The following is a 26621-nucleotide window of genomic DNA, read 5'->3' as shown; positions in this document are numbered from 1 at the left end:
TTTTTTTTTTTTCCTTTTTTTTTAAAGGTAATTTCTTATATAGCATTGACAAAATGTCATAGTGTGTTAATTACTGTCCAAGCTGCATAGAAATAAATTTTCCTTTAAGAGGCTTATAAATATTATAAAAATAATTATATATATAATAATATTATATATATATATACATATATATATAAAATACACACACACACACACACACACACACACATTAGATTAGGGCTTCCCAGGTGGCTCAGTGGTAAAGAATTGGCCTGCAATATAGGAGACACAAGAGATGAGGGTTTGATCACTGGATCAGGAAGATTCCCCTGGAGGAGGGCATGGCAGCCAACTCCAGTATTCTTGCCTGGAGAATCCCATGTTCAGAGGAGCCCTACAGGCTATAATCCATAGGGTTGCAAAAAGTCAGACAGGACTGAAGTGACTGGGTACACACACATACATACCTTAGATAATAATAGATTATAATAATATACAATTAGGTTGTTTGCACATTTGTGCCTTTGACTATTGTGCTGTAATGAATCTGCTAATATCTCTTTGAGATCCTGACGTTAACTCTTGGACTGCTGACCTGAAACAAATGCCAGATATTTCTCCAGCAAAAATGAACTAATTTGAGGTCAGCATAGAATTGCAATTGGGGTCCATAACCAGGGTGAGCCATGGGCAAGTTCCCACACAGCAAGAAAAGGGGGCCATCTTTCTAGGGAGGAAAAAACCCAGCAAAGTAAGGAAAGCTGTAATAAACATAGTCCCTGACTTTTCATTGGCTGAGTCCTTGCCAGGAAAGAAGTCTTTCTTCTTCCTGTTTGGCTCAGCTATCCTCAAGGGTATGAGAGCGCCCTCTTCTGGTCTCTGTTTATTAATGTTTTACAGGATAAATACCCAGAAGCAGGATCGTTTGATACTTGCAGTTTTTTGAGGAATCTCCGTATTATTTTCCATAGCAACTGCACCAGTGTGCAAGGGTTCCAGTTTCTCCACATGGAAGTTTCTCCACAGTTTCTCCAACATGTGCTGTCTTTTGGTTTTTCAATAAAATCCATTTCAACAGATGTGAGATGATATCAATTGTGGCTTTGATTTGCAATTCCCTGATGCTGAGTATCTATCCATATACCTGTTGGCCTCATCTTACACCATACATAATAATCAACTCAAATGGATGAAAAACTCAAACATAAGACCTGAAACTGTAAACCTACTAGACGAGAATACAGGGGAAAACCTTCAGACCTTGGTATTGGCAATGATTTCACAGATATGACCCCCAAAGCACAAGCAACAGAAGCAAAAATGGATGAGTGGGACTGTACCAAACTAAACAGCTTCTGCACAGCAACGAATACAATGGAAAGAGTAAACAGCAACCTACAGAATGGGAGAAAACATGTGTAAGCCGTACATCTGATGACAGGTTGTGATACTGTGATCTATAATATGTGTTTGACCTTTGTTCATTTCTGGCACAGAGCTAAAACCCTTGAAATTCTTTCAGTGAGAAGAGCAATGCGAGCAACTTTTGTTGTAATATTTGGTTTCTTGATCTCAGTTCCTGAAACACTTCAGAGCCATGAAAGTAAAGCTGGTGTCTTCACTTTTCACCACAACTGGTGAAAAGTCACTTTCCACCACAACTGGCTTTAACTTAATGAGGTGACATGGGAAGAACCTAAGGATGGGGGCTGGGTGCCAGCAGAGCTGAGCATCTGATTAGAGGTTTGGAAATTTCAGTCCCACCCCCATCTTCTGGGGAGGAGGGGACACTGAAATCAGTCAGCAGTGATCAACGATTTAATCAATCTTGCGCATGTAATGAAACCTCCATAAAACCCCCAAAGTATGAGGGTTAGAGGGCTTCTGGGTTGGCAAACACCTGTAGATTCAGGGAGAGTGGCTGAGCTCCAGGAGAGCACGGAAACTCCACACTCTTTCCCCATACCTTTCCCTAGGCATCTTTTCCGTCTGCCTGTTCCTGAGTTATATCCTTTTATAATAAACTGGTAATCTAGTAAGTAAAATATTTCTCTGAGTTCTGCAAGCCACTCTAGCAAATTAATGGAACCCAAGGAGTTGGTACTGGGAACTCTGATCCAATCAGGTGATGACTTTGGTGTGATTTTGTGTGAAGTTGGGGTGGCAGTCTTGTAGGACTGACCCCTCAACCTTTGGGGTCTGACGCTCTCTCCAGGTAGATAGTGTCAGAATTGAGTTGAGTTACAGGACACCCAGCTTGTGTCAGACGGCTGCTTGGTTGTATGAGAACTCACCCACACCACCACACATTAAAACTGGTTTTAGAAACTTCGGGAAATTAATTTCTAAAATATATAAGGAACTACAATTCAATAGCAAAAAAAAAAAAAAAAGCCCAGTAACCCAATTTCTAAAATGGGCTAAGGGACTTCCTAGTTGGGCCAGTGATTGAGAATCTGCCAGCCAATGCAGGGGACACAGGTTCAATCCCTGGTCCGGGAAGATCCCGCATGCCATGGGCAACTAAACCTGTGGATCACAACTACTGAAGCCTGTGCATCTAGAGCCTGAGCTCTGCAACAAGGGAAGCCACTGCAATGAGAAGCCTGCACACTGGAGCTAGAGAGTAGCCCCCGCTCGCCACAACTAGAGAAAGCAATGATGACCCAGCCCCAAGTACATAAATAAATAAGAATAAATGATAAAAAGAACCTACTCGAAAGATTAACCAGAACTTCTGTTTCCTAACCTCAGCCCTGGACTATTCCTGAAATACCACCTTCTCTCTGTAGACTCTGCTATCCTGTCCAGAACTCGCCTGGTGCCCCCTCGTTAAGTGTGGATCTGGTGGTGGGCAGGGGTGTTCCTCTCCCTTCTAGGCGAGGATTGATCTTGGGAGCACACCCCCTTTGAGGCCAGGGAATGTCGTGAGCCGCCAGAGATAAGTTACATCAGGAGAGGCTGCAGAATCACTGTTATCAGAAAGTCTAGAGGGATCCTCTGTTTCTCACCACTGCTTAGGTAACCGGGTCTCTCTGAGGAAGGACGATCTCATTTGACCCAGTGTTTATCCCAGTCAAGGCTGCTTCACACCAAAACAACCCCAGCAGAACAGCTCTTTAAATCCCCTTGCACCGAAGGGTTATCTTCAGCAAACAAGTAGAATGGAGAAAAGTCTCTGATCTGAGAGCCCTCCTCTGAGGCCACAGCCAAGACAAAGCCCTTTCTTCTACCAGGGCGTTGAGTTTGTACAGATGCTTGCATCAGTAACAATGGGTCCTAAGGTCGTTCCCTCCTGTGACTCCTCCCAGGCATTCCTGGCGTTTAGGAGCCTGAGCCCTTCCTATCCAAGAGTACTTGATATAAGATAAAGTTCTATAACTCAGCCTACGGAGGAGGCACAGTTAGGAAGCTTGTAAGTTTCAAGGGTTAGGTCAGGTTCGAGTCAAGGGTTAGGTCTCTTTAGAGGAGATACTGGCCCTAGATAGCTGAGGTGCATATCAAAGGAATGATTTCAGTGATCCAAGACATTTGCATCTTCCCATGCATGCTATTTAATCATTCAGTCATGTCTGACTCTGCAACCACATGGACTGTAGACCTGCTAGCTCCTCTGTCCACGAAATTTCCCAGGCAAGATAACTATTGTGGGTTGCCACTTCCTTCCCCAGGGGATCTTCCCAACCCAGGGAGCAAACCCTGGTCTCCTGGTTGGCAGGCAGATTCTTTACTACTGAGCTACCTGGGAAGCCCATGTATGGAAAAGTCCTAAATTTCTTAACTTGGGATATCTGATTTTCTTTAATTAACAAGTATCTTTTGACGTTCAGACTACCCAGTCTTTGTTGTAAAACTTCTCTGAAACCTGGCTCCTCCCTTCGCCTCCTTGGAGCAGATCTCTTGGGGTTACTTGAGGTGCTGCCTCCCAGGCTTGAAGTTCTAAAAATTCCCGCCGAATAAAACACAACTCAACTTTTAGGTTGTGAATATTTTTTAACTTGATACCTGCTTCAGTTAATCTCCCTCCAGGAGTCTGTTTTCTGGGGAACTACTTAAGATAAAAGTGAGCTAAGAATTCAGAACGGGTTTCCCAGGAATTCTCACCCAGAACTAGAAAAGTTTTCCATCACTGAAAAGTGCTGTGACCCCTCCCTCGTGACTGTTTGTTAAGCTGGTGGGGGGAAAGTCACAGAACCAGTTTTTCCCCTGAACAGTAATATGGATTGAAGCTTGGTTGCAAGAGCTAAGAATGGCTGACATATCACCTGGTATACTTAGTAACTAGTGATCAATTGATTATCATTCTTTGCTATTTTAATACAGATTTATATATTTATCAGAAAAAAACACTTCAAATCCCCTTGTGTTATGTGAGAGTAGGCTTGTGTGGACTGAGAAGTTACAAGTTATGCTCCTCTGTTCAACCAGGTGTCATGTAAATCGAAGTCACAGACCCCAAGAGGGAATTTTATGATAATTTCTCATTTTCCCAATAGAAATCCACCAAGTTGCAACTTCAAAATACCTTAAGTACTTCCCTGGTGGTTCAGTGGCTAAGACACTGAGTACCCCATGCAGGGGACCCAGGTTCCATCCCTGCTCAGGGAACCAGATGCCCAGATGCCACAACCAAAAACCCTGTGTGCTGCAACTTAGACCAGGCATAGCTACATAAATAAATAAATATGAGAAACAAGCAAAACCAAAACAAACACAAAATACCTAACCCCTTAAACCTAAGCTCTTCTGCTATGCCCTCCGCAACATGGTTCCATCCTCTGCGTACCCTGACTATCTTCCAGCAACAAGCCATGTCTCCCTCCTTCCCTTCCATCTTACAGTTCATTCTGCCATCTTCCTCGTCACTCACCAAAATCCTTCCTTGGCCAGGTCCATCTCTGAGCATCCCTTCCTACTTCAGCTCCTACTGCCCCGCTTTCTACAGTGCATCTCAGACCCAACTGTATCCCACAAGGTTAGGCACATACTGGAGAAGGAAAGGTCAATCCACTCCAGCATTCTTGCCTGGAGAATCCCATGGACAGAGAACCCTACACTCCATGGGGTCCCAAAGAGTCAGACACGACTTAGTGACTAAGGACAGGCACATGTAGCTAGCTCTTCAATGAATACAATTTTTAAATAGCTATATTAATGTTTAATTTTCATACCAAAAATTCACCTGTCTTAAGTGTATGATTCAGTGATTTTTAGTATATTTACAATGTTATGCAATCACTAACCACAATCCAATTTCAGGACATTTTCACCACACCCAAAAGATCTCTGATGCCCACTGTCTCTAGGGTTGGCAAGAAACATATTTTGAGCTCTTGATTTGGAACATCTTTACATTTTCTCAGGATGGCCATCACTTACTGAGACCCTTTTACAAATAATCCAAGGTAGACATTCAAAAAAGCAAACACTGTTAAGTAAATGGCGTTGAAAACCTCTCCTTCTCACAAATGGGTTGCACCTACTTACTGCAGCTTAAAAGGTGTCACTTTTAAATCTCAATACCTAGATTTATTTCAAACTCCATGTTGTTGATTCATCTGGATTCTGTTCTGAAAGTGAAACCGGGAAGGAGTTGGGGTGAATGGTTTACATGACATTCTGAGCGCATTCAGACAAGTCAGTTCAACTGTGGAAATTAGGTCAGACAAACATCCTTTTCTGTGCTCCCTTTGTCTTGAACCCAAGGGGGATGGACTCCTCCTGAGAACAATTAGAAAGATCAACCTGCAGAAGAACCAGATGCTGCTTCCTGTGTGAGTCAAACACAAGTCAAGGCTTATATCTTTTATTAGTTATATTTATATTCAGTTCAACTGGTCATCCCTTGTACAGCCTAACCCATAAATATTAAGCAACATCTAAAAAATGACATTTGAGCTCAATTTAAATTGTGCCCCTGTGACAAAAAAAAAAAAAAAAAAATTGTGCCCCTGTGATCGATCACTTCATAAACAAATAAACAAGAGAGAGAAAGCAAAATAACTTCCTGCTTTGCTTTTCACGAACTGATAATATATTGATAAATTCATAATAATAATAAATAGACCTCGAAATGTTTCAGTGAGGTTGGGAGTATTGATAGATAACATACAAAGTGCATCAAGAAGAAAGCAGTTGTGATATATATTTTATGATGCCAAAATAAAACAGGATTCTTTCACAGATGGGCTTCCCTTGTGGCTCAGCTGGTAAAGAATCCACCTGCAATGCAGGAGACCTGGGTTTGATCCCTGGGTTGGGAAGATCCCCTGGAGAAGGGAAAGCCTACCCACTCCAGTATTCTGGCCTGGAGAATTCCATGAATTATATAGTCCATGGGGTCGCAAAGAGTCAGACATGAGTCAGTGACTTTCACTCTCACTTTTCACAGTTAGAAAACAAATCTTAACAAAAAACAATAAAACAAACATCTCAAGTGTAAGGGTGACATATAACGTGAGAGCGAAAATAAATTCTCCATATACTCATGTTGTTGTAGAGTTCTTCAGAACCAGCAGGACAGCGAGTGTACTTTCTTTAGGATTACATGAACTTGCCCTGAGAATACAGAACTATTTAATAGTTCTGTGTGTATATATATAATATATACAGTTAATATAAAACACAGAATATTTAAACCAAATCTCCAAAATGTGACATCTCACAGGCTTCCTAAATTCAGCAGACAAATAAGTGCTTCAAATACAGAAAGTATCTCAGCATGATCATTTCAACTCTCTCTTATATGTGAATATTAAAAAGCTACTCACGTCTATTTCCAATAATTAGACCCCTTTTAAACTATATAATGAAAGTAAAACAAAATAATCATAAGAAGTAACTTATACACAGGATACTTTTTAAATGGTTATAATAATATAGTCTATGTGAGTATATTATACCACATTCATCATCACTAATGATATAGGAATAGTTCAGTTCAGTTCAATAGCTCTGTTGTGTCCGACTCTTTGCAACCCCATGGACTGCAGCATGCCAGGCCTCCCTGTCCATCACCATCTCCTAGAGTTTACTCAAACTCTTGTCCATTGAGTCAGTGATGCCATCCAACCATGTCATCCTCTGTCATCCCCTTCTCCTCCTGCCTTCAATCTTTCCCAGCATCAGGGTCTTTTCAAATGAGTCAGGTAGGAATAGTTAAGATTTTGTTAATCACTATAATTTTCAAGATTGGCAGGCAGAAAATCCCAGTGGAACCAAGTGAATCGGCCTGTGCCATCTCCTGAGTCTGTGACCAGGGTAAGACAATATTTTGTTTCCACAAAACCCATCTACTAATTAACCTTCGGGAAGTAAGCCTTCCTGAAACACTTGTAAGTAAAAGAATTGTTTCTTCTTATGCCTCAGAATTCCAAATATCAGGAAACATAAGTATTCATTAAAATATTTATTTTATTAAGTAATCAAAATGAAGAATAAATGTTTTTTGTCCTGCATGTATGGGATTCCCAGGTGGAACAGTAGTAAAGAATCTGCCTGCCAAGTCAGGAGGACATGGATTTGTTCCCTGAATCGGGAAGATCTCCTGGAGAAGGAAATGGCAACTCACTCCAATATTCTTGCCAGGGAAATTCCATGGACTGATGAAGTGCCCAGTCACAGGGTCGAAAAGAGTCAGACACCAACTCAGCAACTGAGCACACACACATGTTTACTAAAATGGCATTTAACATTTAATAAAATCAACACTGCAACAGGCACCACTAAAACACAAAGTTTGCAGTAAAAAATTTGCTGTAATTAAACTTTTAAAAATATGGGTGTACATTTTACCCTTTCACAACTGAAATAGCATTGTACCCATTAAAAGTCATATTTTATTCTGAGTGCATCCAGAAAAAGAAATAACAAATATAATTATCACAAACCCTCATATACCTCTAACTTTTCTTTAAATCGAGGACTATTTCAAAACTGTTTTCATAGGCCTCAGTAACCTAACTGTGTGTTTGTTAGTAAAAGATATTCTTATATGTTTATTTTGGGTCAGATTATGTCAAATGGTAATAAAAGGCCTGAAATAGGGAGACATATTTCCATAGAAGAGACATAGTGGTGATATTCTTACTTATGAATATGAACGAACAGATTTATGCTATTGTCAAGGAAAATGTAAATTTACCATGGAACTTTTTAAAATTAGGAAACTTACTCCTTTAATTTAGTCTTTAAATAAATTTAATGTACTGAATTTCTGGACCCAAGTGCTACTTTCAATTTATGATGAAAAGCATTTACCCGTTCTTTCTGAACCGGCCAGTTCAAAATGCAATGAGATTTAAACATCCCTCTTCGCAGACAGAGTGCATGGTTCAGTTTATAATCTGGAATCTCCTCAAGAAAGATCAATATAATGGAATCCAGGTTTTGTTCAATAGCTTGCTGAACTGCGTGGTGAACCTTGAATCTAAGTTAAGAACATTAAGTCATATATCAATACACAGTTTTTAACAGGCCAAAGCTCTAAAATCTACCATTCTCCTTGTAATTAACTTTAGTCTTGTCACTAAAACCCAGGTTATATTTCTTCTTAATTTTATTTTTAAAATACTTTGAGTTGTGAGTAATAACGTTAGTAATATTTAAAAGCTTGATTCAGGGGCTTTCCTGGTGATTCAGGGGCTTCCTTAAGGACTCAGCTGGTAAAGAATCCACCTGCAAGGCGGGACACCTGGGTTTGATCCATGGGTTGGGAAGATCCTCTGGAGAAGGGAACAGCTACCCAATCCAGTATTCTGACCTGGAGAATTCCATGGACTGTATAGTCCATGGGGTCACAAATGGTCAGACATGACTGAGCGACTTTCACTTTCACTTTCTGGTGGTCCTGAGGCTTCCCTGTTTTGGCTCAGTGGTAAAGACTCCACCTGCTAATGCAGTGGACATGGGTTTGATCCCTGGTGGGGGAAGTAAAGAGTCGGACATGCCTGAAGTGACTGAGCAAGCATGCACGGGGGAGCTAGGATCCCACATGCTGTGGAGAAACTAGGCCTGCATGCTGCCAAATGCTGAGCCCACGGACCACAACTAGAGATCCGATGCACCCCATGATGCATGGACAATCCCAAGTGCCACAACTAAGACTGGACACAGCCAAATCAATAAAATAAAATTTAAAAATTAAAAAAAACCAAAAGCTCAATTTAAAGATAAGAATACATTTCAAATGTCGTAGTGTTCACCTACCTTTTGCATAATGCATCTTTCAATAGATTCTGTGTTATAATAAAAATAATTTTTCTGCTCCTTCTAATGCTGTTCACAATTGCTTCAAGTTCAAAGACACCTGCCTCAAAGTCCCTTTCTTCCAAACAAAATCTGAGAGTATGATCTTCTTCCTCCATCGGGGAGAAGTGCTTCCAGACCCAATCCCTATCTTTATAGGCATGAATTATATATGCTGCATATTCAAACTGCTCTGCTCTGTCTATTTCTTTGAAACCGAGAACTCGATGCACTGAAACATTCCAATAAAAAGATATCCTCCAGCCTTCAAAATGGATGAGCAGTACAATAAAGATAAAAATCAAAAGGATATTGGTGCTAATCATGAAAAGGAGTTCAAATGGGGCACTGTCTTTGCAGGCTGATACATCAAAAAGCACTACTGGGAAACCATGGTATTGAGGCGGAGTGTTGCAGAGGTAATGGGTCCTTAGTTCAGAGATGTTGGTGTGGGTACTGTTAATCCAATTAACAAACCAGGCAATGCTTTCACAGGTACAATCAAATGGATTAAAACGCATATCTAAATAATTCAGGTTCCTGAATGCTAGCCCAAAAACAGTCTTTTCAACAGATGTTATGAGGTTCTTCTGAAGGCTTAATGACTTTAGTGACACTTGATTATCAAATACAGATTGTGGAAGGATATTTAAATTATTCATTCCTAAATCAATGCTCTTCAATTCACGTAAGTCCTTGAAGGCTTCCACTGGGATCTCATCAAAGCCATTAGACTCTAAGTTAAGGATGTGGAGGCGAGAAAGACCTTTTAGAAACTGAACAGGACCACCAGGGTTGGCATGCTTCCAGAGCCGAGCTAAGTTGTTATGCTGCAAATCCAGAATTTCTAGTTTCTCAAGACCCTTCAACAATTCATCATTTATGTTGGCAATGTTGTTGTTGCTTAGATCCAGAATGACCAGGTTCAGAAGAGGGTGAAAAGGCGAAGGGGAGCTATCCACATTTTTCAGGGCCACCCTTCGGAGCATCAGTCTTTGAAGGCTTGGAACTGAGGTGAAAGAGTTGGTGGTCAGCTCTAGGTATTTGTTGTAGGAAAGGTAGAGTTCGACAATATTGTCTAGGCCTTTCCATTCCTGGCCTGTGAGTTCTTGCCCAATTTCGTTCAGGCCGAGGTCAAGCATCTCCAGGTGCCCCAGCCAAGAAAAAGCACCACTCTGTATTTTTGAGATTTTATTTTTGGTTAGGTTGAGTAGGAGCAGAGGAGAACCAGCAAGTGATAGAAATGTCTCATTTGTTAAAGTCCGCAAACTTGAGAAGGAGTCAGATAGACTTAAAAATTTCAGCCTCACCAATCCTGTGAAAGTATTTCTTTTTATGCCTGGAAAGTTGTTATCTTCCATGTTGAGGTACTCCAAACATTTTAGCCACTGAAAGGAAAAATCGTCAATCTTGGGGAGCGAAGTCAGTGAAATGCTTTGTCTAGTAAAAGACCGTCTCAAGTTCAAGTGTCTCAAGCTGGAAAGTCCATAAAAAGAGCGAGAAGACAAATGCTCTATGTTATTATACTCCAGAAAGAGGTATTCGAGATGTGGAAGCCAGGCAAAGGAGTCATTACCCATCACACGTAAGGAGTTATGGGAAAGGTCCAGTGTGGTGAGATTTGTCTGCTTCAGTCCATCGAAGGTCATGTGGCTGATTGTGTCCAGCTGGTTGCTGCTCAGGGACAGACTCTCAATGCTTGTATTTGACAATTCCAAGCAGAGCTTCTCTATGAGACTGGGGCTCAGCTTGGCATTGTTCAGAGAGAGGCCAGATAATTTTCCAATGGCATGAAAACACCCAGGAGAGAACTAAGAGTGGGATGGAAGAAGAGGTTAATAATCAAAACACAGTAGAGTCTGTATGATGCTTGGAAAACAGATACAGTTCTTTACTCAATTTCCTTTCCTCTTTCACCATCTCCTCTGGGTTTTCTCTCCATCCCTCTCTTTCCCAGCTCCTTCCTCTGTGCCTCGGTCACCCACCTCCTGCCCCAGCCTGTACTCCCATTGGTCACTGGCTACTACTCAGCACCCACATCTTGGCCTCCATGCCACTTCTTCAGAGGGTCTTCCCTGATCTCCCAGGCTAGGTTAAGCAGCTTTCCTGATGGCTCAGACAGTAAAGAATCTGCCTGCAACGTGGGAGACCTGGGTTCGACCCCTGGGTGGGGAAGATCCCCTGGAGAAGGGAAGGGCTACCCACTCCAGTATTCTTGCCTGGAGAATCCCATGGACAGAGGAGCCTGGCAGGCCACAGTCCATAGGGTTACAAAGAGTTGGACATGACTGAGTGGCTAACACATACACTTAGTACTTTTATTTCACCACACTAAGTATAACTGTAATTAGTAAACTCTTTGCAAAGTAAGCTCCAGAGCAGGTGCTGTTTCTGTCTTGGTGATCACTGCTCTTAGTGAACACCCTGGAATGAAGGAATGGATTTTATTACCACCCACTGACTGAAGTGTTCACTGACATACGCTTTCCCTTCTGTGACTCTGAGCTCCAGCGACACTTTGTCTTTCCACCAAGGTTTCTGCTGATTATTTCATTACCTTGTTTCCATCTGCCTTATGCTCTGCCCCCCAGACCCTCACCGGAAGCCTTGGCTGCCCTGGGACTCAGCGCTGGAACAAGAGGGCAGAAGGTGGGAGAGAAGGAATCCAGAGAGGATAGACCAAGTCTTCTGGGAGAGCAAAGAGGCTCTGGTTTCTAACGCGTCACTTGTGTGACCTTAGAGCTAATGGAAGAAATGACAGAAAGATGGAAGAAAGTGTGCTTTATCATAAGTGAGTTAAAATACAAAGCAGGAAAATGATTAGATTCAGTTCAGTTGCTCAGTCATGTCCGACTCTTTGCGACCCCATGAACCGCAGCACGCCAGGCCTCCCTGTCCATCACCAACTGCCAGAGTCTACCCAAACCCATGTCCATTGAGTCGGTGATGCCATCCAACCATCTCATCCTCTGTCGTCCACCTCTCCTCCTGCCCTCAGTCTTTCCCAGCATCAGGGTCTTTTAATTAATTGAGGGTCAGATTAATTAAGGTAAATCTATATGATAGGGTTATTTTGCTGTCACTAAAATTAAGTTTTTGAATAACTCTTAATGACATGGAGGATAATGACAGGATATTAATTTTAAAAGGCAGAATGCACTGTCATCCTCAGAGAAGCAATACAGCACAGCTGGGAAGACTACATGCCCTGATCTAACACTTCTAGAAACCCAGCTCTGTCACCAGCCCATCACCTGAGATTCTGGGTAAGTTCCTTAACTTTTCCTCATCTCCATTTACTGTTGCATCATGTGGAATATAGTTCCTTGACCAAAGATTGAATCTGGGCCCCTCGCATTGAGAGTGTTGCGTCTTAGCCACTAGATCACTGGGGGAAGTCCCTCAATTTACTCCTGTGTAAAACCATGATAAGCATAAGTTAGCTACAGAACTGTATAAAATTAGGCTGTATTCCTTTGCTGATCACCTGAAACCATCACAACATTGTTAATCAGCTATATCCCAATACAAAATAAAATTAAAAAAAAATAACTTGTCACAATGCCTGACACTTAAGTACTGTTATGAATGTCAGCTGCTGTTGTTATTTCTTTTATTAGGTGGATAAAACCTGGATACAAACATATCCAAATTCTAACACTGGTTGCCTTGGATTATGGGGTTTTGGATGATTTTTTTCTTGTCATTACTTAACATATTTTACATTTATTTATTTATATATTTCTACAATAGATGTTCTAAGCCAAAAAATGCTGTTCAAAATGAACATGAATAGCTTGCATAAGATATTTAATTATTATCTCATGATAATTTCATTCACAGTCTCTTTTTTTATCTGAAAATCAACATAGCTTTATAAAAATTTGATTTTGCTTAGAATTCCTGATACTCTTCTTCTTGGCTTGTAAAGGAATAAAATACAGACATATCTGTATGCAAAAATAATTAGCAAATTGATGGTCATAGACCCAAAAAAGAGCAGATTAGGTTTACTCCGTTATAGGAAGATGTTTGTAAAAATATAATGCTAGTTATCATTTATTGAGAACTTCCTATATGCCAGAGACTGTGCTAAATTCTTTGCCACATAACCCTATGGGGAAGTGTAATTACTATATCCATTTTAGATCTAGGGAACTGGAGCAGACAGAACTTGAATCATTTGCCCAATTGCATAATTACTAACAGATAAAGCCCAGACAGGAAATCAGCTAACTCAATTCGAAAGTCTGTGTTCTTAACCATCATACTGTTAGTAACTTTTCCAGGGCTTCTGTACAATAGGTAGCATTATTTCCACTTTATAGGCAAGGAAACTAGACCCAGAGAAATATGTAAGTTCCCCATGGCCAAAGTTCTGGTCTGTAGTGAACCCTCCACTTCTTTTTGACAGCACAGCCCCAGATTCTGGATTCTAATAGCTACCAAACTCACTTTCTTGTGAGGTTGACGCCAATTGCCCAAAGCAGTATGTATGAAGGATTTCTGGAAACCGTAACAAAGGTTATCATCCCTTTCTCATTTCTAGCTTTAGATTCTCATTCATATGAGACAATTAGGGTCTGCCCACACTGAAAAGTATAACACAGGAATTTTTACCTTACCTCTTTGATTTGATTTGATGACAACTCTAATCTTTTTAAAGAAGAATTGCCAAGGAAATCAAGTTCTTCTGGTGTTAGTGAAGAAATTTTATTATTTGATAATAGAAGCTCTTGAAGGTTTTCCAGTTGGAGCTGAGTTCCTAATTTAGTAGATGATAAGCCATTATGAGAGAGGTCTAATTTGATTAAATTCTGAGGAGAAAAAAAAAAATGTGTATGTAAGTTATAGTCTTGGCACCAAAAATGGTTCTTCTAAGTGCACATGAATCTTAGAAATAACTGGACAGCAAAATAGCACAACTCAATTTTTCTCTAGAAAACTGACTATAGGAGTAGTAAGAAATTGTTGTGGTCCTTTAATGGACCGGAACCTGGTGATCTGAAGTTGACGATAAGTGAAAAAGAGAAAGAAGCTAATATTCCTTGGGTTATGCAGAGAACTGATAAAGCCCTAGGACAGGACTTGTACCACTCACGGAGGCACAGGGCACCCTCTTGAGGAGGTCTTGAAAGCCCAGGCAGGAGAGTGAGCTCAGCAGGTTTCCACGCTCCAGAAAATTAGCCGAAGTGAGTGAGAGAGAGACCCAAGTCTCTGGCAGAGCAAGGGTGCTTTAATGATCTTTTTGTGAGTATATATATAGGCTGTTGTACAAGGAATTTCTTTTGACAATGATAAAGATCAGGAAACCAAACCTACAGCAATCATTATCAAGAGAACAAAGGATTAACAATGGTCATGAGGTCAGAGACAATCCATTGCTCAAGAGGATCTTGACTAAGCAGTTTTGTCCTAAGGAGAATGTTTACTGAAGGAGATCCATGCATGTGTTTCATCCTATGACCTCAGTCCTGGGAGCAGCGTGCATTCCATTCGTTCCTGTTACCAGGAACTGATACAAAACAGAGGATTTATGAGAAATAGAAAACAGCACACAGGAATCCTCCTGTTAAACATTCCCTGACAAGAAATCCTGCTTGTTACTGAAAACACCATTGCTACAAAGATGAATTTCTTAATTCAAAGAATTTACTTCTCTTCCAAAATATAAAGACAAGTTTTATTTGTCATGATTAAAGAATATTCATAATAAGCATTTTACTTATTTATAATAAGCTTTCATTTATGATGTAGGAAATATTCATGTGGCTTATCAAACATATAGTCATGCATTAGTCTTGAATCTAAACAACAGAAAAAAAGTTGAAGAAACAGCGTTTTAAGAGGCATGAAGAGAATGTTACTGGCCATGAAATTTTAAAAGGATTTTTATATTTAGAAATATTGGTGGTTGTGTAAATTTTGCATCCTGACTAGCACAGAATACTAATTTTTATCTGTTTTGTCTGTGCTTTGCGATGTTTTAGCATTTTGTGCTACTTTTGAATATGTAAACTTCCAACCAGGTGAAACATAAGGAAAAGCTGATACATGTTAGGGCAAAGTCTTACGTAATGTCTATTAATAGCATAAGCCTTCAATTTATGTTTTAAAAATAAAAATAACATCTTGCCAGCAATTAACCAGATTTTGAGGTCTTTGGGCCCAAAGACATTTCATCCACGTCAACATCAGGCACAACAAGAAAGCATTTCAAATCCCCAGCTATCCAGTGAATCATTTTATAAATATGTCTGAGCATATTAAATGTGTTCATTATTCTTGGTATCTAAGGCAAAGGGATGCTCAGTTTTTTTGTTAGCCCACAAAATGAAGAAAACAAAGAGTTCTGAAAATAACCTTGATATAATAATTGCTTCAGATTTAAAGATACTAGCGGGGGGGGGGGGGGGGGGGGGAGGAGCTAAGATGGCAGAGGAATAGGATGGGGAGACCACTTTCTCCCCCACAAATTCATTGAAAGAACATTTGAACACTGAACAAACTCCACAAAACAACTTCTGATCGCTGGCAGAGGACATCAGGCACCCAGAAAAGCAGCCCATTGTCTTTGAAAGGAGGTAGAACAAAATATAAAAGATAAAAAGAGAGACAAAAGAGTTAGGGAGGAGATCCATCCTGGGAAGGGAGTCTTAATAGAGGAAGTTTCCAAACACCAGGAAACCCTCTCACCAGCAGGTCTGGGGGAAGTTTTCAAATCTCAAGGGGCAACCTAACTGGGAGGAAAAATACGGACAGGTCCATCCCCTGCCAGAGGCAGGGGGTAGGCGGGTGCCAGGCAGAGCCGGAAAGGGGCAAACTCGGCCCCAGAGGCATCCCTTACCAAACTGCAAACGCTTCCAGTTTCTAACCAAAGACTTCCTGAGATTCTGCATGGTTGACATCCGCCGGGAGGGTCACAGCCAGAGATCAGCTCCCCAGAACAGACACAAGGTGCACCGGACCAGGCACGCCGGGAAACTGAGGCGGGGACGGGGAGGGGAGAAGTCGCGCTGCACCTGAAGAGAGTGCGTGCATCAAGCTCCTGGCTGCCTGAGCTGCTCTGACGGGGAAGGCACAAAACTCAGGCCCAACCGAGTCTGCACCTTTGCGGAGGACCTGAGAACCTGAACCTGAGAGATTTAGACCTGGGAAGTGCACGCAACTAGGGCCCACTCCCTGTAGAGCAGCTGAGAACCTGAGCAGTGTAGACGGGGAAAGCACACACACCGTGAGCGGGGGCAAACCCAGAGTGGCCGGAACACTGCGAGTGCTCCCCACACAGGCCAGTGACATTTGTCTGCAGCGCCCCTCCCTCCCTGCAGCACGACTGAACAACAGAACCTAAGCAAGAGACCACCTCCGCCCACTTGTGTCAGGGTAGAAATTAGACACTGAAGAGACCTGCAAACAGAAGCCAAATAAACAAAGGGAACTGCTTTAGAAGTGATAGGTGCAAAAGACTAAAATCCCTGTAGTTAACACCGACTACACTGGAAGAGGCCTATAGATATTGAGAAGTATAAGCTGGAACAAGGAACTATCTGAAACTGAACTGAACCCACACTGCCCGCAACAGCTCCAGAGAAATTCCTAGGTATATTTTTACTATTATTATTATTTTTTTTTAATTAAAAATTTTTTTTCTTCTTCTTTTTTAAGTCCTCTATTACTCCTTTAACTTTCATTTTTATAACCCACTATTACCTTGCAAGAAAAAAAAAAGGACTCTATTTTTTAAAGCAAACTTCATATATATTGCTTATACTTTTTGTGTTCTTGTTTTTTAATATTGTATTTTTAAGAGTCTAACCTCTACTCTAGATTTTTAATCTTTGTTTTTTAGTATTTGGTATCAATTTTGTACATTTAAGAATCCAATCTTCAGTACCCATTTTTACACAGGAGTGTGATTACTGACTTGATTACTCTCTCCCCCTTTTGACTCTCCTTTTTCTCCCCCAGGTCACCTCTATTTCCTCCCTCCCCCTTCTCTTCTCAGCCCAATTCTGTGAATCTCTGTGGGTGTTCTGGGCTTCGATGAACACTTAGGGAACAGAGTACTGCCTAGATCTGTCTCTCTCATCTTGATTCCCCATTTTTTCTCCTCCAGCTCACCTCTATCTCTTTCCTCCCTTTCCTCTTCTTCATGAAACTCTGTGAACCTCTTTGGGTGTCCCTCATAGTGGAGAATCTTTTCATCATTAACCTCGAAGTTTTATTATCAGTGCTGTATGGATGGAGATGTCTTGAGGCTACTGGAAGAATAAGACTGAAAACCAGAGGCAAAGGCTTAAGCCTAAAACCTGAGCACACCGGAGAACTCCTGAATCCAGGGAACATTAATTAATAAGAGATCATCCAAAAGCCTCCATACCTACACTGAAACCAACCACCACCCAAGAGCCAATAAGTTCCAGAGCAAGGCATAATACACAAATTCTTCAGCAATGCAGGAACATAGCCCTGAGTGTCAATATACAGGCTGCCCAAAGTCACACAAAACCCATAGATATTTCAAATCTCACTACTGGACATTCCATTGCACTATAGAGAGAAGAAATCCAGCTCCACCCACCAGAACACTGACACAAGCTTCCCTAACCAGGAAACCTTGACAAGTCAATCGCCCAATCCTACCCACTGGAAGGAACCTCCACAATAAAGAGGAACCACAAACTACCAGAATACAGAAAGGGCCCTCCAAACACAGCAATCTAAACAAGAAGAAAAGGCAGAGAAATACTCAGCAGGTAAAGGAATATGAAAAAGGTCCACCAAACCAAACAAAAGAGGAGGAGATAGGGAATCTTCCTGAAAAAGTATTTAGAATAATGATGATAAAAATGATCCAAAATCTTGAAAACAAAATGGAGTTACAGATAAATAGCCTGGAGACAAGGATTGAGAAGATGCAAGAAATGTTTAACAAGGACCTAGAAGAAATAAAAAAGAGTCAATTAATAATGAATAATGCAATAAATGAGATAGAAAACACTCTGGAGGGAACCAACAGTAGAATAACGGAGGCAGAAGATAGGATAAGTGTGTCAGAAGATAGAATGGTGGAAATAAATGAAGCAGAGTGGAAAAATGAATAAAAAGAAATGAGGACAACTTCAGGGACCTCTGGGACAATGTGAAATGCCCCAACATTCGAATCATAGGAGTTCCAGAAGAAGAAGACAAAAAGAAAGGCCATGAGAAAATACTCAAGGAGATAATAGTTGAAAACTTCCCTAAAATGGGGAAGGAAATAGTCACACAAGTCCAAGAAACCCGGAGAGTCCCAAACAGGATAAACCCAAGGCAAAACACCCCAAGACACATATTAATAAAATTAACAGAGATCAAACACAAAGAACAAATATTAAAAGCAGCAAGGGAAAAACAACAAATAACACACAAGGGGATTCCCATAAGGATAACAGCTGATCTTTCAATAGAAACTCTTCAGACCAGAAGGGAATGGCAGGACATACTTAAAGTAATGAAACAGAATAACCTACAGTCCAGATTACTGTACCCAGCAAGGATCTCATTCAGATATGAAGGAGAAATCAAAAGCTTTACAGACAAGCAAAAGTTGAGAGAATTCAGCACCATCAAACCAGCTCTTCAACAAAAGCTAAAGGATTTTCTCTAGACAGGAAACACAGAAAGGTTGTATAAACGCGAACCCCAAACAACAAAGTAAATGGCAATGGGACAATACTTATCAATAATTACCTTAAATGTAAATGTGTTGAATGCCCCAACCAAAAGACAAAGACTGGCTGAATGGATACAAAAGCAAGACCCCTATATATGCTGTCTACAAGAGACCCACCTCAAAACAAGGGACACATACAGACTGAAAGTGAAGGGCTGGAAAAAAAAAAAATTTCACGCAAACGGAGACCAAAAGTAAGCAGGAGTTGCAATACTCATATCAGATAAAATAGACTTTAAAATAAAGGCTGTGAAAAGAGACAAAAAAGGACACTACATAATGATCAAAGGATCAATCCAAGAAGAAGATATAACAATTAAAAATATATATGCACCCAACATAGGAGCACCGCAATATGTAAGGCAAATGCTAGCAAGTATGAAAGGGGAAATTAGCAATAGCACAATAAAAGTGGGAGACTTTAATACCCCACTCACACATATGGATAGATAAACTAATCATAAAATTAACAGGGAAACACAAACTTTAAATGACACAATGGACCAGCTAGACCTAATTGCTATCTATAGGACATTTCACGCCAAAACAATCAATTTCAACTTTTACTGAAGTACACTTGGAACCTTCTCCAGAATATATCACAACCTGGGCCATAAGTCTAACTTTGGTAAATTCAAAAAAACTGAAATCATTCCAGTCATCTTTTCTGACCACAATGCAGTAAGATTAGATCTCAATTACAGGATAAAAGCTATTAAAAATTCCAACATATGGAGGCTAAATAACACGCTTCTGAATAACCAACAAATCACAGAAGAAATAAAAAAAGAAATAAAAATATGCATAGAAATGAATGAAAATGAAAACACAGCAACCCAAAACCTATGGGACACTTTAAAAGCAGTGCTAAGGGGAAGGTTCACAGCAATACAGCCTTACCTCAAGAAACAATAAAAAAGTCAAATAAATAACCTAACTCTACACCTAAAGCAACTAGAGAAGGAAGAAATGAAGACCCCCAGGGTTAGTAGAAGGAAAGAAATCTTAAAAATTAGGGCAGAAATAAATGCAAAAGAAACAAAAAAGACCATAGCAAAAATCAATAAAGCCAAAAGTTGGTTCTTTGAAAAGGTAAATAAAATTGATAAGCCATTAGCCAGACTCATCAAGAAACAAAGGGAGAAGAATCAAATCAACAAAATTAGAAATGAAAATGGAGAGATCACAACAGACAACACAGAAATACAAAGGCTCATAAGAGACTACTACCAGCAGCTCTATGCCAATAAAATGGACAACTTGGAAGAAATGGACAAATTCTTAGAAAAGTATAATTTTCCAAAATTGAACCAGGAAGAAATAGAAGATCTTAACAGACCCATCACAAGTATGGAAATTGAAACTGTATTCAGAAATCTTCCAGCAAACAAAAGCCCAGGACCAGATGGCTTCATAGCTGAATTCTACCAAAAATTTAGAGAAGAACTAACACCTATCTTACTCAAACTCTTCCAGAAAATCGAAGAGGAAGGAAAATTTCCAAACTCATTCTATGAGGCCACCATCACCCTAATACCAAAACCAGACAAAGATGCCACACACAAAAAAGAAAGCTACAGGCCAATATCACTGATGAACATAGATGCAAAAATCCTTAACAAAATTCTAGCAAACAGAATCCATCAACATATTAAAAAGATCATACATCATGACCAACTGGGCTTTATCCCAGGAATGCAAGGATTCTTTAATATCAGCAAATCAATCAATGTAATACACCACATTAACAAATTGAAAGATAAAAACCATATGATTATCTCAATAGATGCAGAAAAAGCCTTTGACAAAATTCAGCATCCATTTATGATAAAAACTTTCCAGAAAGCAGGAATAGAAGGAACATACCTCAAAATAATGTCATATATATGACAAACCCACAGCAAACATTATCCTCAATGGTGAAAAATTGAAAGCATTTCCCCTAAAGTCAGGAACAAGGCAAGGGTGCCCACTTTCACCACTACTATTCAACATAGTTTTGTAAGTTTTGGCCACAGCAATCAGAGCAGAAAAAGAAATAAAAGGAATCCAGATAGGAAAAGAAGAAGTAAAACTCTCACTGTTTGCAGATGACATGATCCTCTACATAGAAAACTCTAAAGACACTACCAGAAAATTACTAGAGCTAATCAATGAATATAGTAAAGTTGCAGGCTATAAAATTAACACACAGAAATCCCTTGTATTCCTATACACTAACAATGAGAAAACAGAAAGAAAAATTAAGGAAACAATACCATTCACCATTGCAATGAAAAGAATAAAATATTTAGGAGTATATCTACCTAAAGAAACAAAAGACCTATACATAGAAAACTATAAAACACTGATGAAAGAAATCAAAGAGGACACAAATAGATGGAGAAATATACTGTTTTCATGGATTGGAAGAATCAATATAGTGAAAAATGAATGTACTACCCAAAGCAATCTATAGATTCAATGCAATCCCTATCAAGCTACCAACAGTATTTTTCACAGAACTAGAACAAATAATTTCACAATTTGTATGGAAATATAAAAAACTTCGAATAGCCAAAGCAATCTTGAGAAAGAAGAATGGAACTGGAGGAATCAACCTGCCTGACTTCAGGCTCTACTACAAAGCCACAGTCATCAAGACAGTATGGTACTGGCACAAAGACAGAAATATAAATCAATGGAACAAAATAGAAAGCCCAGAGATAAATCCACGTACCTATGGACATCTTATCTTTGTCAAAGGAGGCAAGAATATACAATAGAAAAAAGACAACCTCTTTAACAAGTGGTGCTGGAAAAACTGGTCAACCACTTGTAAAAGAATGAAACTAGAACACTTTCTAACACCATACACAAAAATAAACTCAAAATGGATTAAAGATCTAAATGTAAGACCAGAAACTATAAAACTCCTAGAGGAGAACACAGGCAAAACACTCTCCGACGTAAATCACAGCAGGATCCTCTATGACCCACCTCCCAGAATATTGGAAATAAAACCAAAAATAAACAAATGGGACCTAATTAAACTTAAAAGCTTTTGCACAACAAAGGAAACTATAAACAAGGTGAAAAGACAGCCTTCAGAATGGGAGAAAATAATAGCAAATGAAGCAACAGACAAAGGATTAATCTCAAAAACATACAAGCAACTCCTGCAGCTCAATTCCAGAAAAATAAATGACCCAATCAAAAAATGGGCCAAAGACCTAAACAGACATTTCTCCAAAGAAGACATACAGATGGCTAACAAACACATGAAAAGATGCTCAACATCACTCATTATCAGAGAAATGCAAATCAAAACTACAATGAGGTACCATTTCACGCCAGTCAGAATAGCTGCTATCCAAAAGTCTACAAGAAATAAATGCTGGAGAGGGTGTGGAGAAAAGGGAACCCTCTTACACTGTTGGTGGGAAAGCAAATTAGTACAGCCACTAGGGAGAACAGTGTGGAGATTCCTTAAAAAACTGGAAATAGAACTGCCATATGACCCAGCAATCCCACTCCTGGGCATACACACTGAGGAAACCAGAACTGAAAGAGACTCGTGTACCCCAATGTTCATCACAGCACTGTTTATAATAGCCAGGACATGGAAGCAACCTAGATGCCCATCAGCAGACAAATGGATAAGGAAGCTGTGGTACATATACATGATGGAATATTACTCAGCCATTAAAAAGAATACATTTGAATCAGTTCTAATGAGGTGGATGAAACTGGAGCCCATTATACAGAGTGAAGTAAGCCAGAAAAAAAGAACACCAATACAGTATACTAACACATATATATGGAATTTAGAAAGATGGTAACGATAACCCTATATGCAAGATGAAAAAAGAGTCACAGATATATAGAACAGACATTTGGACTCTGTGGGAGAAGGCGAGTGTGGGATGATCTGAAATAATAGCATTGAAACATGTATATTATCAATTGTGCAACGGATCACCAGTCCAGGTTTGATGCATGAGACAAGTGCTCAGGACTGGGGCACTATGATGACCCAGAGGGATGGGATGGGAAGGAAGGTGGGAGGGGGGTTCAGGATGGGGAATACATGCAAATCCATGGCTGATTCATATCCATGTATGGCAAAAAAAACACTACAATATTGTAAAGTAATTAGGCTCCAACTAATATAAATAAATGGAAAAAAAAGGAAAAAAAAAATAAAGACACTAGCATACGTTTTGCATAGATTTACAATTAAAGTGCTGACAAGAAAAAGGTGGTAGCCACTGGAAAAGCAATACTGCAGAAGATTTCATAAATCAAAAGGAGGTAATTTTTCACTGGACAATTTGCTTTATCATGCATCAGTTTGTAACTTTATTTAAATCAGATTTTGGACTCGACACTTTTTCATCACTGCAGGTACTAAGTCAGCAGTACTGAGAGTCTATTTGCCTTTCATCATGGGATATTCTGATTCGTCTCTGGTCTCAACATCTTATATCTAAGTTCTGTTTCAAGTGGAAGGATGTGAGAGATCAGAGTTCTTTAAAATTAAGATTGAAACTGACTTAAGACAGTATTTACTCTTTCTTCCCATTTATGTAGATCAGACTTCTCATTCTTCATCTTGATAGCTACAAAGTCTAATGATGCATAAATGACTTGAAAACAACATTTGATAATGTATTTTTCACTTCTTACATGAAAATGTTCATTTTTCTTACCTTCAGGTTTTTAAAGGGATCCTTTTGAATTCTCTGGATTGAGTTGGACATTAGATGGAGTTCAGTCAAATTCATGCAGAAAATAAAGGTTTTATCAGAAAGCTGGGATATCTCATTGTGCTGGAGGTTCAAAACTTCCAACCAAGGGAGACTTTGACACAGTTCTGGCTCCAGCTTTGAGATGGAGTTAAATCCCCCATCCAAGATAGTAAGTTGGCTGTATCTTGTAAAATTGGCAGGTGGCAATCTTCTGAGTTGATTATGGGTAAGATTCAACACAGTTATGTTTGTTGGGAGGTCATCAGGTATTTGAGTCAACTTCAGATGACTACAATCGGCTACTTCATGTCTAACAGTACATTTGTTGGCAGAAGAGGTACACAGTATCCAACAGCTCAACAGTCCCCAAAAAAAGTAGATATGATAAGGCAAAGGCCTGCTCATGATTTTGCCTTATAAAGAAAAACATAGAAATAATGGACAGCATTAATAACATGCACTTTCATATTCATTGGTTTATTCCTTGTAATAATATGCAACCAAACGTGACTATATGTCTTCTTGATACTCACAACATTTATGATAAACAAGTATGTTTTATACAAGCAATACATCAAGTGGATTGAATCAGCACAAAAAAGTCACTAATGGAACCCACAAACTCTCCCCCTTCCCTGGTGACTTAGGGGTGAAGAACCCGCCTGCACTGTGGGAGACTTGGGTTTGATCCCTGGGTCGGGAAGATCTCCTGGAGGAGGGCATGGCAACCCACTCCAGTGTTCTTGCCTGGAGAATCCCCATGGACAGAGGAGCCTGGTGGGCTACAGTCAATGGGGTCACAAAGAGGCAGATACAACTGACCAACTAAGCACAGTACACGGCACAGTTGCAACCTTCCAAGGTAAACCTCTTGACAGCTTCTACTTTTAATTCTCATGGTCCCTTCCACAAACCTGAATAATATGCTTATGTTTCTACTTCTTTACTTCCAGACTTTAAGTAGTTTCTTCACACCCCCACCGCCAAATAGGGAAGTTAATTATACTCTTTCCTCATCCTCTTCACATTTCTCCTTAGTTATTTTTTATTTCATTTAGTATATTGTTATATTTCTCACTTTAAAACCTATTCCTAAGACTCTTCTCCTAGTACCATAAGGGTAGGACCTCTATTTACCAGTTCATAGGCACAGTCCCCTAAATACACTCCCCTCCTTGTCTAGGTGACATTTACCACTTCCACAAGGGCTACAGCTAGAAATTAGAATTACCAAGAAGGATTAAGCCATTTATAAAACATGTAAGGACTGAAAGACATTCCCAGATCTGAAGATAACACTTCATCTGCTAGAAAAGATTCACCAAATGCCAGGCAGTGTGAGTGAAAAAGGAAAAATACACATATTCTCTTGAAACTTCAGAATTGTTATCACTCACCAAAAATATCCTAAAACTCTCTAAAGAGAACATATGATCCACTACTTCCACAGGAAAGAGATCCTGATTGCTACAAAGCTTTTCACCAGCAACATAAGTCACTAGAAAACAATAGTGATAAGTTTTCAAAACATTCATGGGGAATAATTTTGAACCTCAAATTTCATGTCAGGCTGAACAATTAAAGGTAAGGGGAAAAAGCATTTTGAAACATGCACAGACTCAGTAAGTTTATAACTAAGCAACCTGCGTAAACGACTTTAATTCTAGAATGTACTTTGGTAAAATAAACAAAAACACAGCGAGAGAATGAGATGAGAGTGAAGAGCTGATGTTTCATGAGATGTAATAGAAACAAAGAAAGGCTGAAAGAGATGAAAAGTAGATTCACTGAGCCTTGCAATTTTGGAAAGCTTAGGATTACACATTTCACTTTTCTAAGTGAAAGACAATAATGTTTGGGACATGGCATCTGGAGCCAGGCTGCTTAATCCTTATTTATAGTTTGGCTTGTACAGTTTGGTTTGTAAATTCACAACATTTCCCCCTAAATTTATGCAGACACGCACTAACATGTAATCCTACTTGAAAATTTGGAGCCAGCTTGCGCAAACCAGTACTGCCTGAGGCTGACCAACCCACATCTACTCATTTCTGACCTTTCTACACTTCTGGACATTTTTCCATGTCTCATCTTCTTCCGTTTTCCTTTTTAGGCCAAAGAAAGCTGTTTGCTTACTCCTAGGAAAGCCTGGATGTTTTCTCATAGTCAGATTTATTAAAGAATGTCAGCCCCTATCTCCTCTCCAGCCAAAAACACTGAGAAAAGGAGATAAGTTCTTTAAAGCTCAGAGGGCTTTGTACCTTTAAGAAAAGATGTGATTTTTTGTTTGTCTTAAGAAGGCAGTTGCAGAATGATTTCTATCACCTCCTCAATGTGCTTTCCCACTATGGAACATCACAAAAAAACAGAATACCACACAAAATGTTTTCTCATGTTAATTAGAAATTATTGCTGTCACTTGTCCTCTGTGTTACCATATATTTCTCCCCACTTCTTCATCCTCTCCCCTTTCCTCTGTTCTCCTTGTTGAATGATTCTGACTCCATTTCAAGCACCAGATCAAATAAAGACCAAAGAATGTTAAAACCAACGTGATTCTAGCTTTATCCAACATGAGAGCTCCTATCCCAATAAGAATGTAAAAAACATACCTTCACTTACTGTGACAACAGCTGACCATTCCTTTTTTTTCATTAGTCCAAATCCAGTTCGTTTTCATCTGGGGAGTGTGCTGCAATTTTGAAAGTGAAACTGAAGTTAAAAAAAAAAAAAAAAAAAAAAGACAGCTTTTCTACTTGGCACATTCAAAAGAAAAACACCACAGTCTCAGAAGTGTTTTATATTGCTTCTTAGAAATGTCTTCTTTTTTCTTTTTCATGTATAGTCCCTTGGGTTTTATTAAAAGGGTCACAGACACTGTGACAGAGAACGTTGAAAGAATTAAGACTTCACCCTTTGATATGAGCAGAGCTAATACTCTAGAAGTT

General features: G+C 39.6%; 1 protein-coding gene across 3 annotated transcripts; it reads right to left on the bottom strand.

Moving 5' to 3' along the window:
- Positions 1-7653: 7653 nt before the first annotated feature.
- TLR3 (toll like receptor 3) lies at positions 7654-26414 on the bottom strand. Of its 3 annotated transcripts, none has more exons than XM_065946945.1 (5): positions 26286-26414; positions 23635-24086; positions 13854-14045; positions 9190-11039; positions 7654-8410 (listed from the first exon to the last, which is right to left on the bottom strand). In XM_065946945.1, exons 1-5 carry the CDS (start codon positions 26326-26328, stop codon positions 8182-8184), a joined length of 2766 nt encoding a protein of 921 aa, XP_065803017.1. In that variant the 5' UTR covers positions 26329-26414; the 3' UTR covers positions 7654-8181. The 3 variants fall into 3 exon arrangements, with proteins under 3 accessions (XP_065803017.1, XP_065803015.1, XP_065803018.1); XM_065946943.1 differs by having other exon boundaries at positions 26296-26393; XM_065946946.1 differs by lacking the exon at positions 26286-26414 and adding an exon at positions 25071-25171.
- Between the last annotated feature and the right edge of the window lie 207 nt (positions 26415-26621).

Source organism: Muntiacus reevesi, chromosome 10 (assembly GCF_963930625.1).
Source record: "Muntiacus reevesi chromosome 10, mMunRee1.1, whole genome shotgun sequence".
In the NCBI taxonomy this organism is placed as follows: domain Eukaryota; kingdom Metazoa; phylum Chordata; class Mammalia; order Artiodactyla; family Cervidae; genus Muntiacus; species Muntiacus reevesi.
The sequence above is the reverse complement of the archived record's forward strand: the minus strand, read 5'-3'. Positions and strand labels throughout refer to the sequence as shown.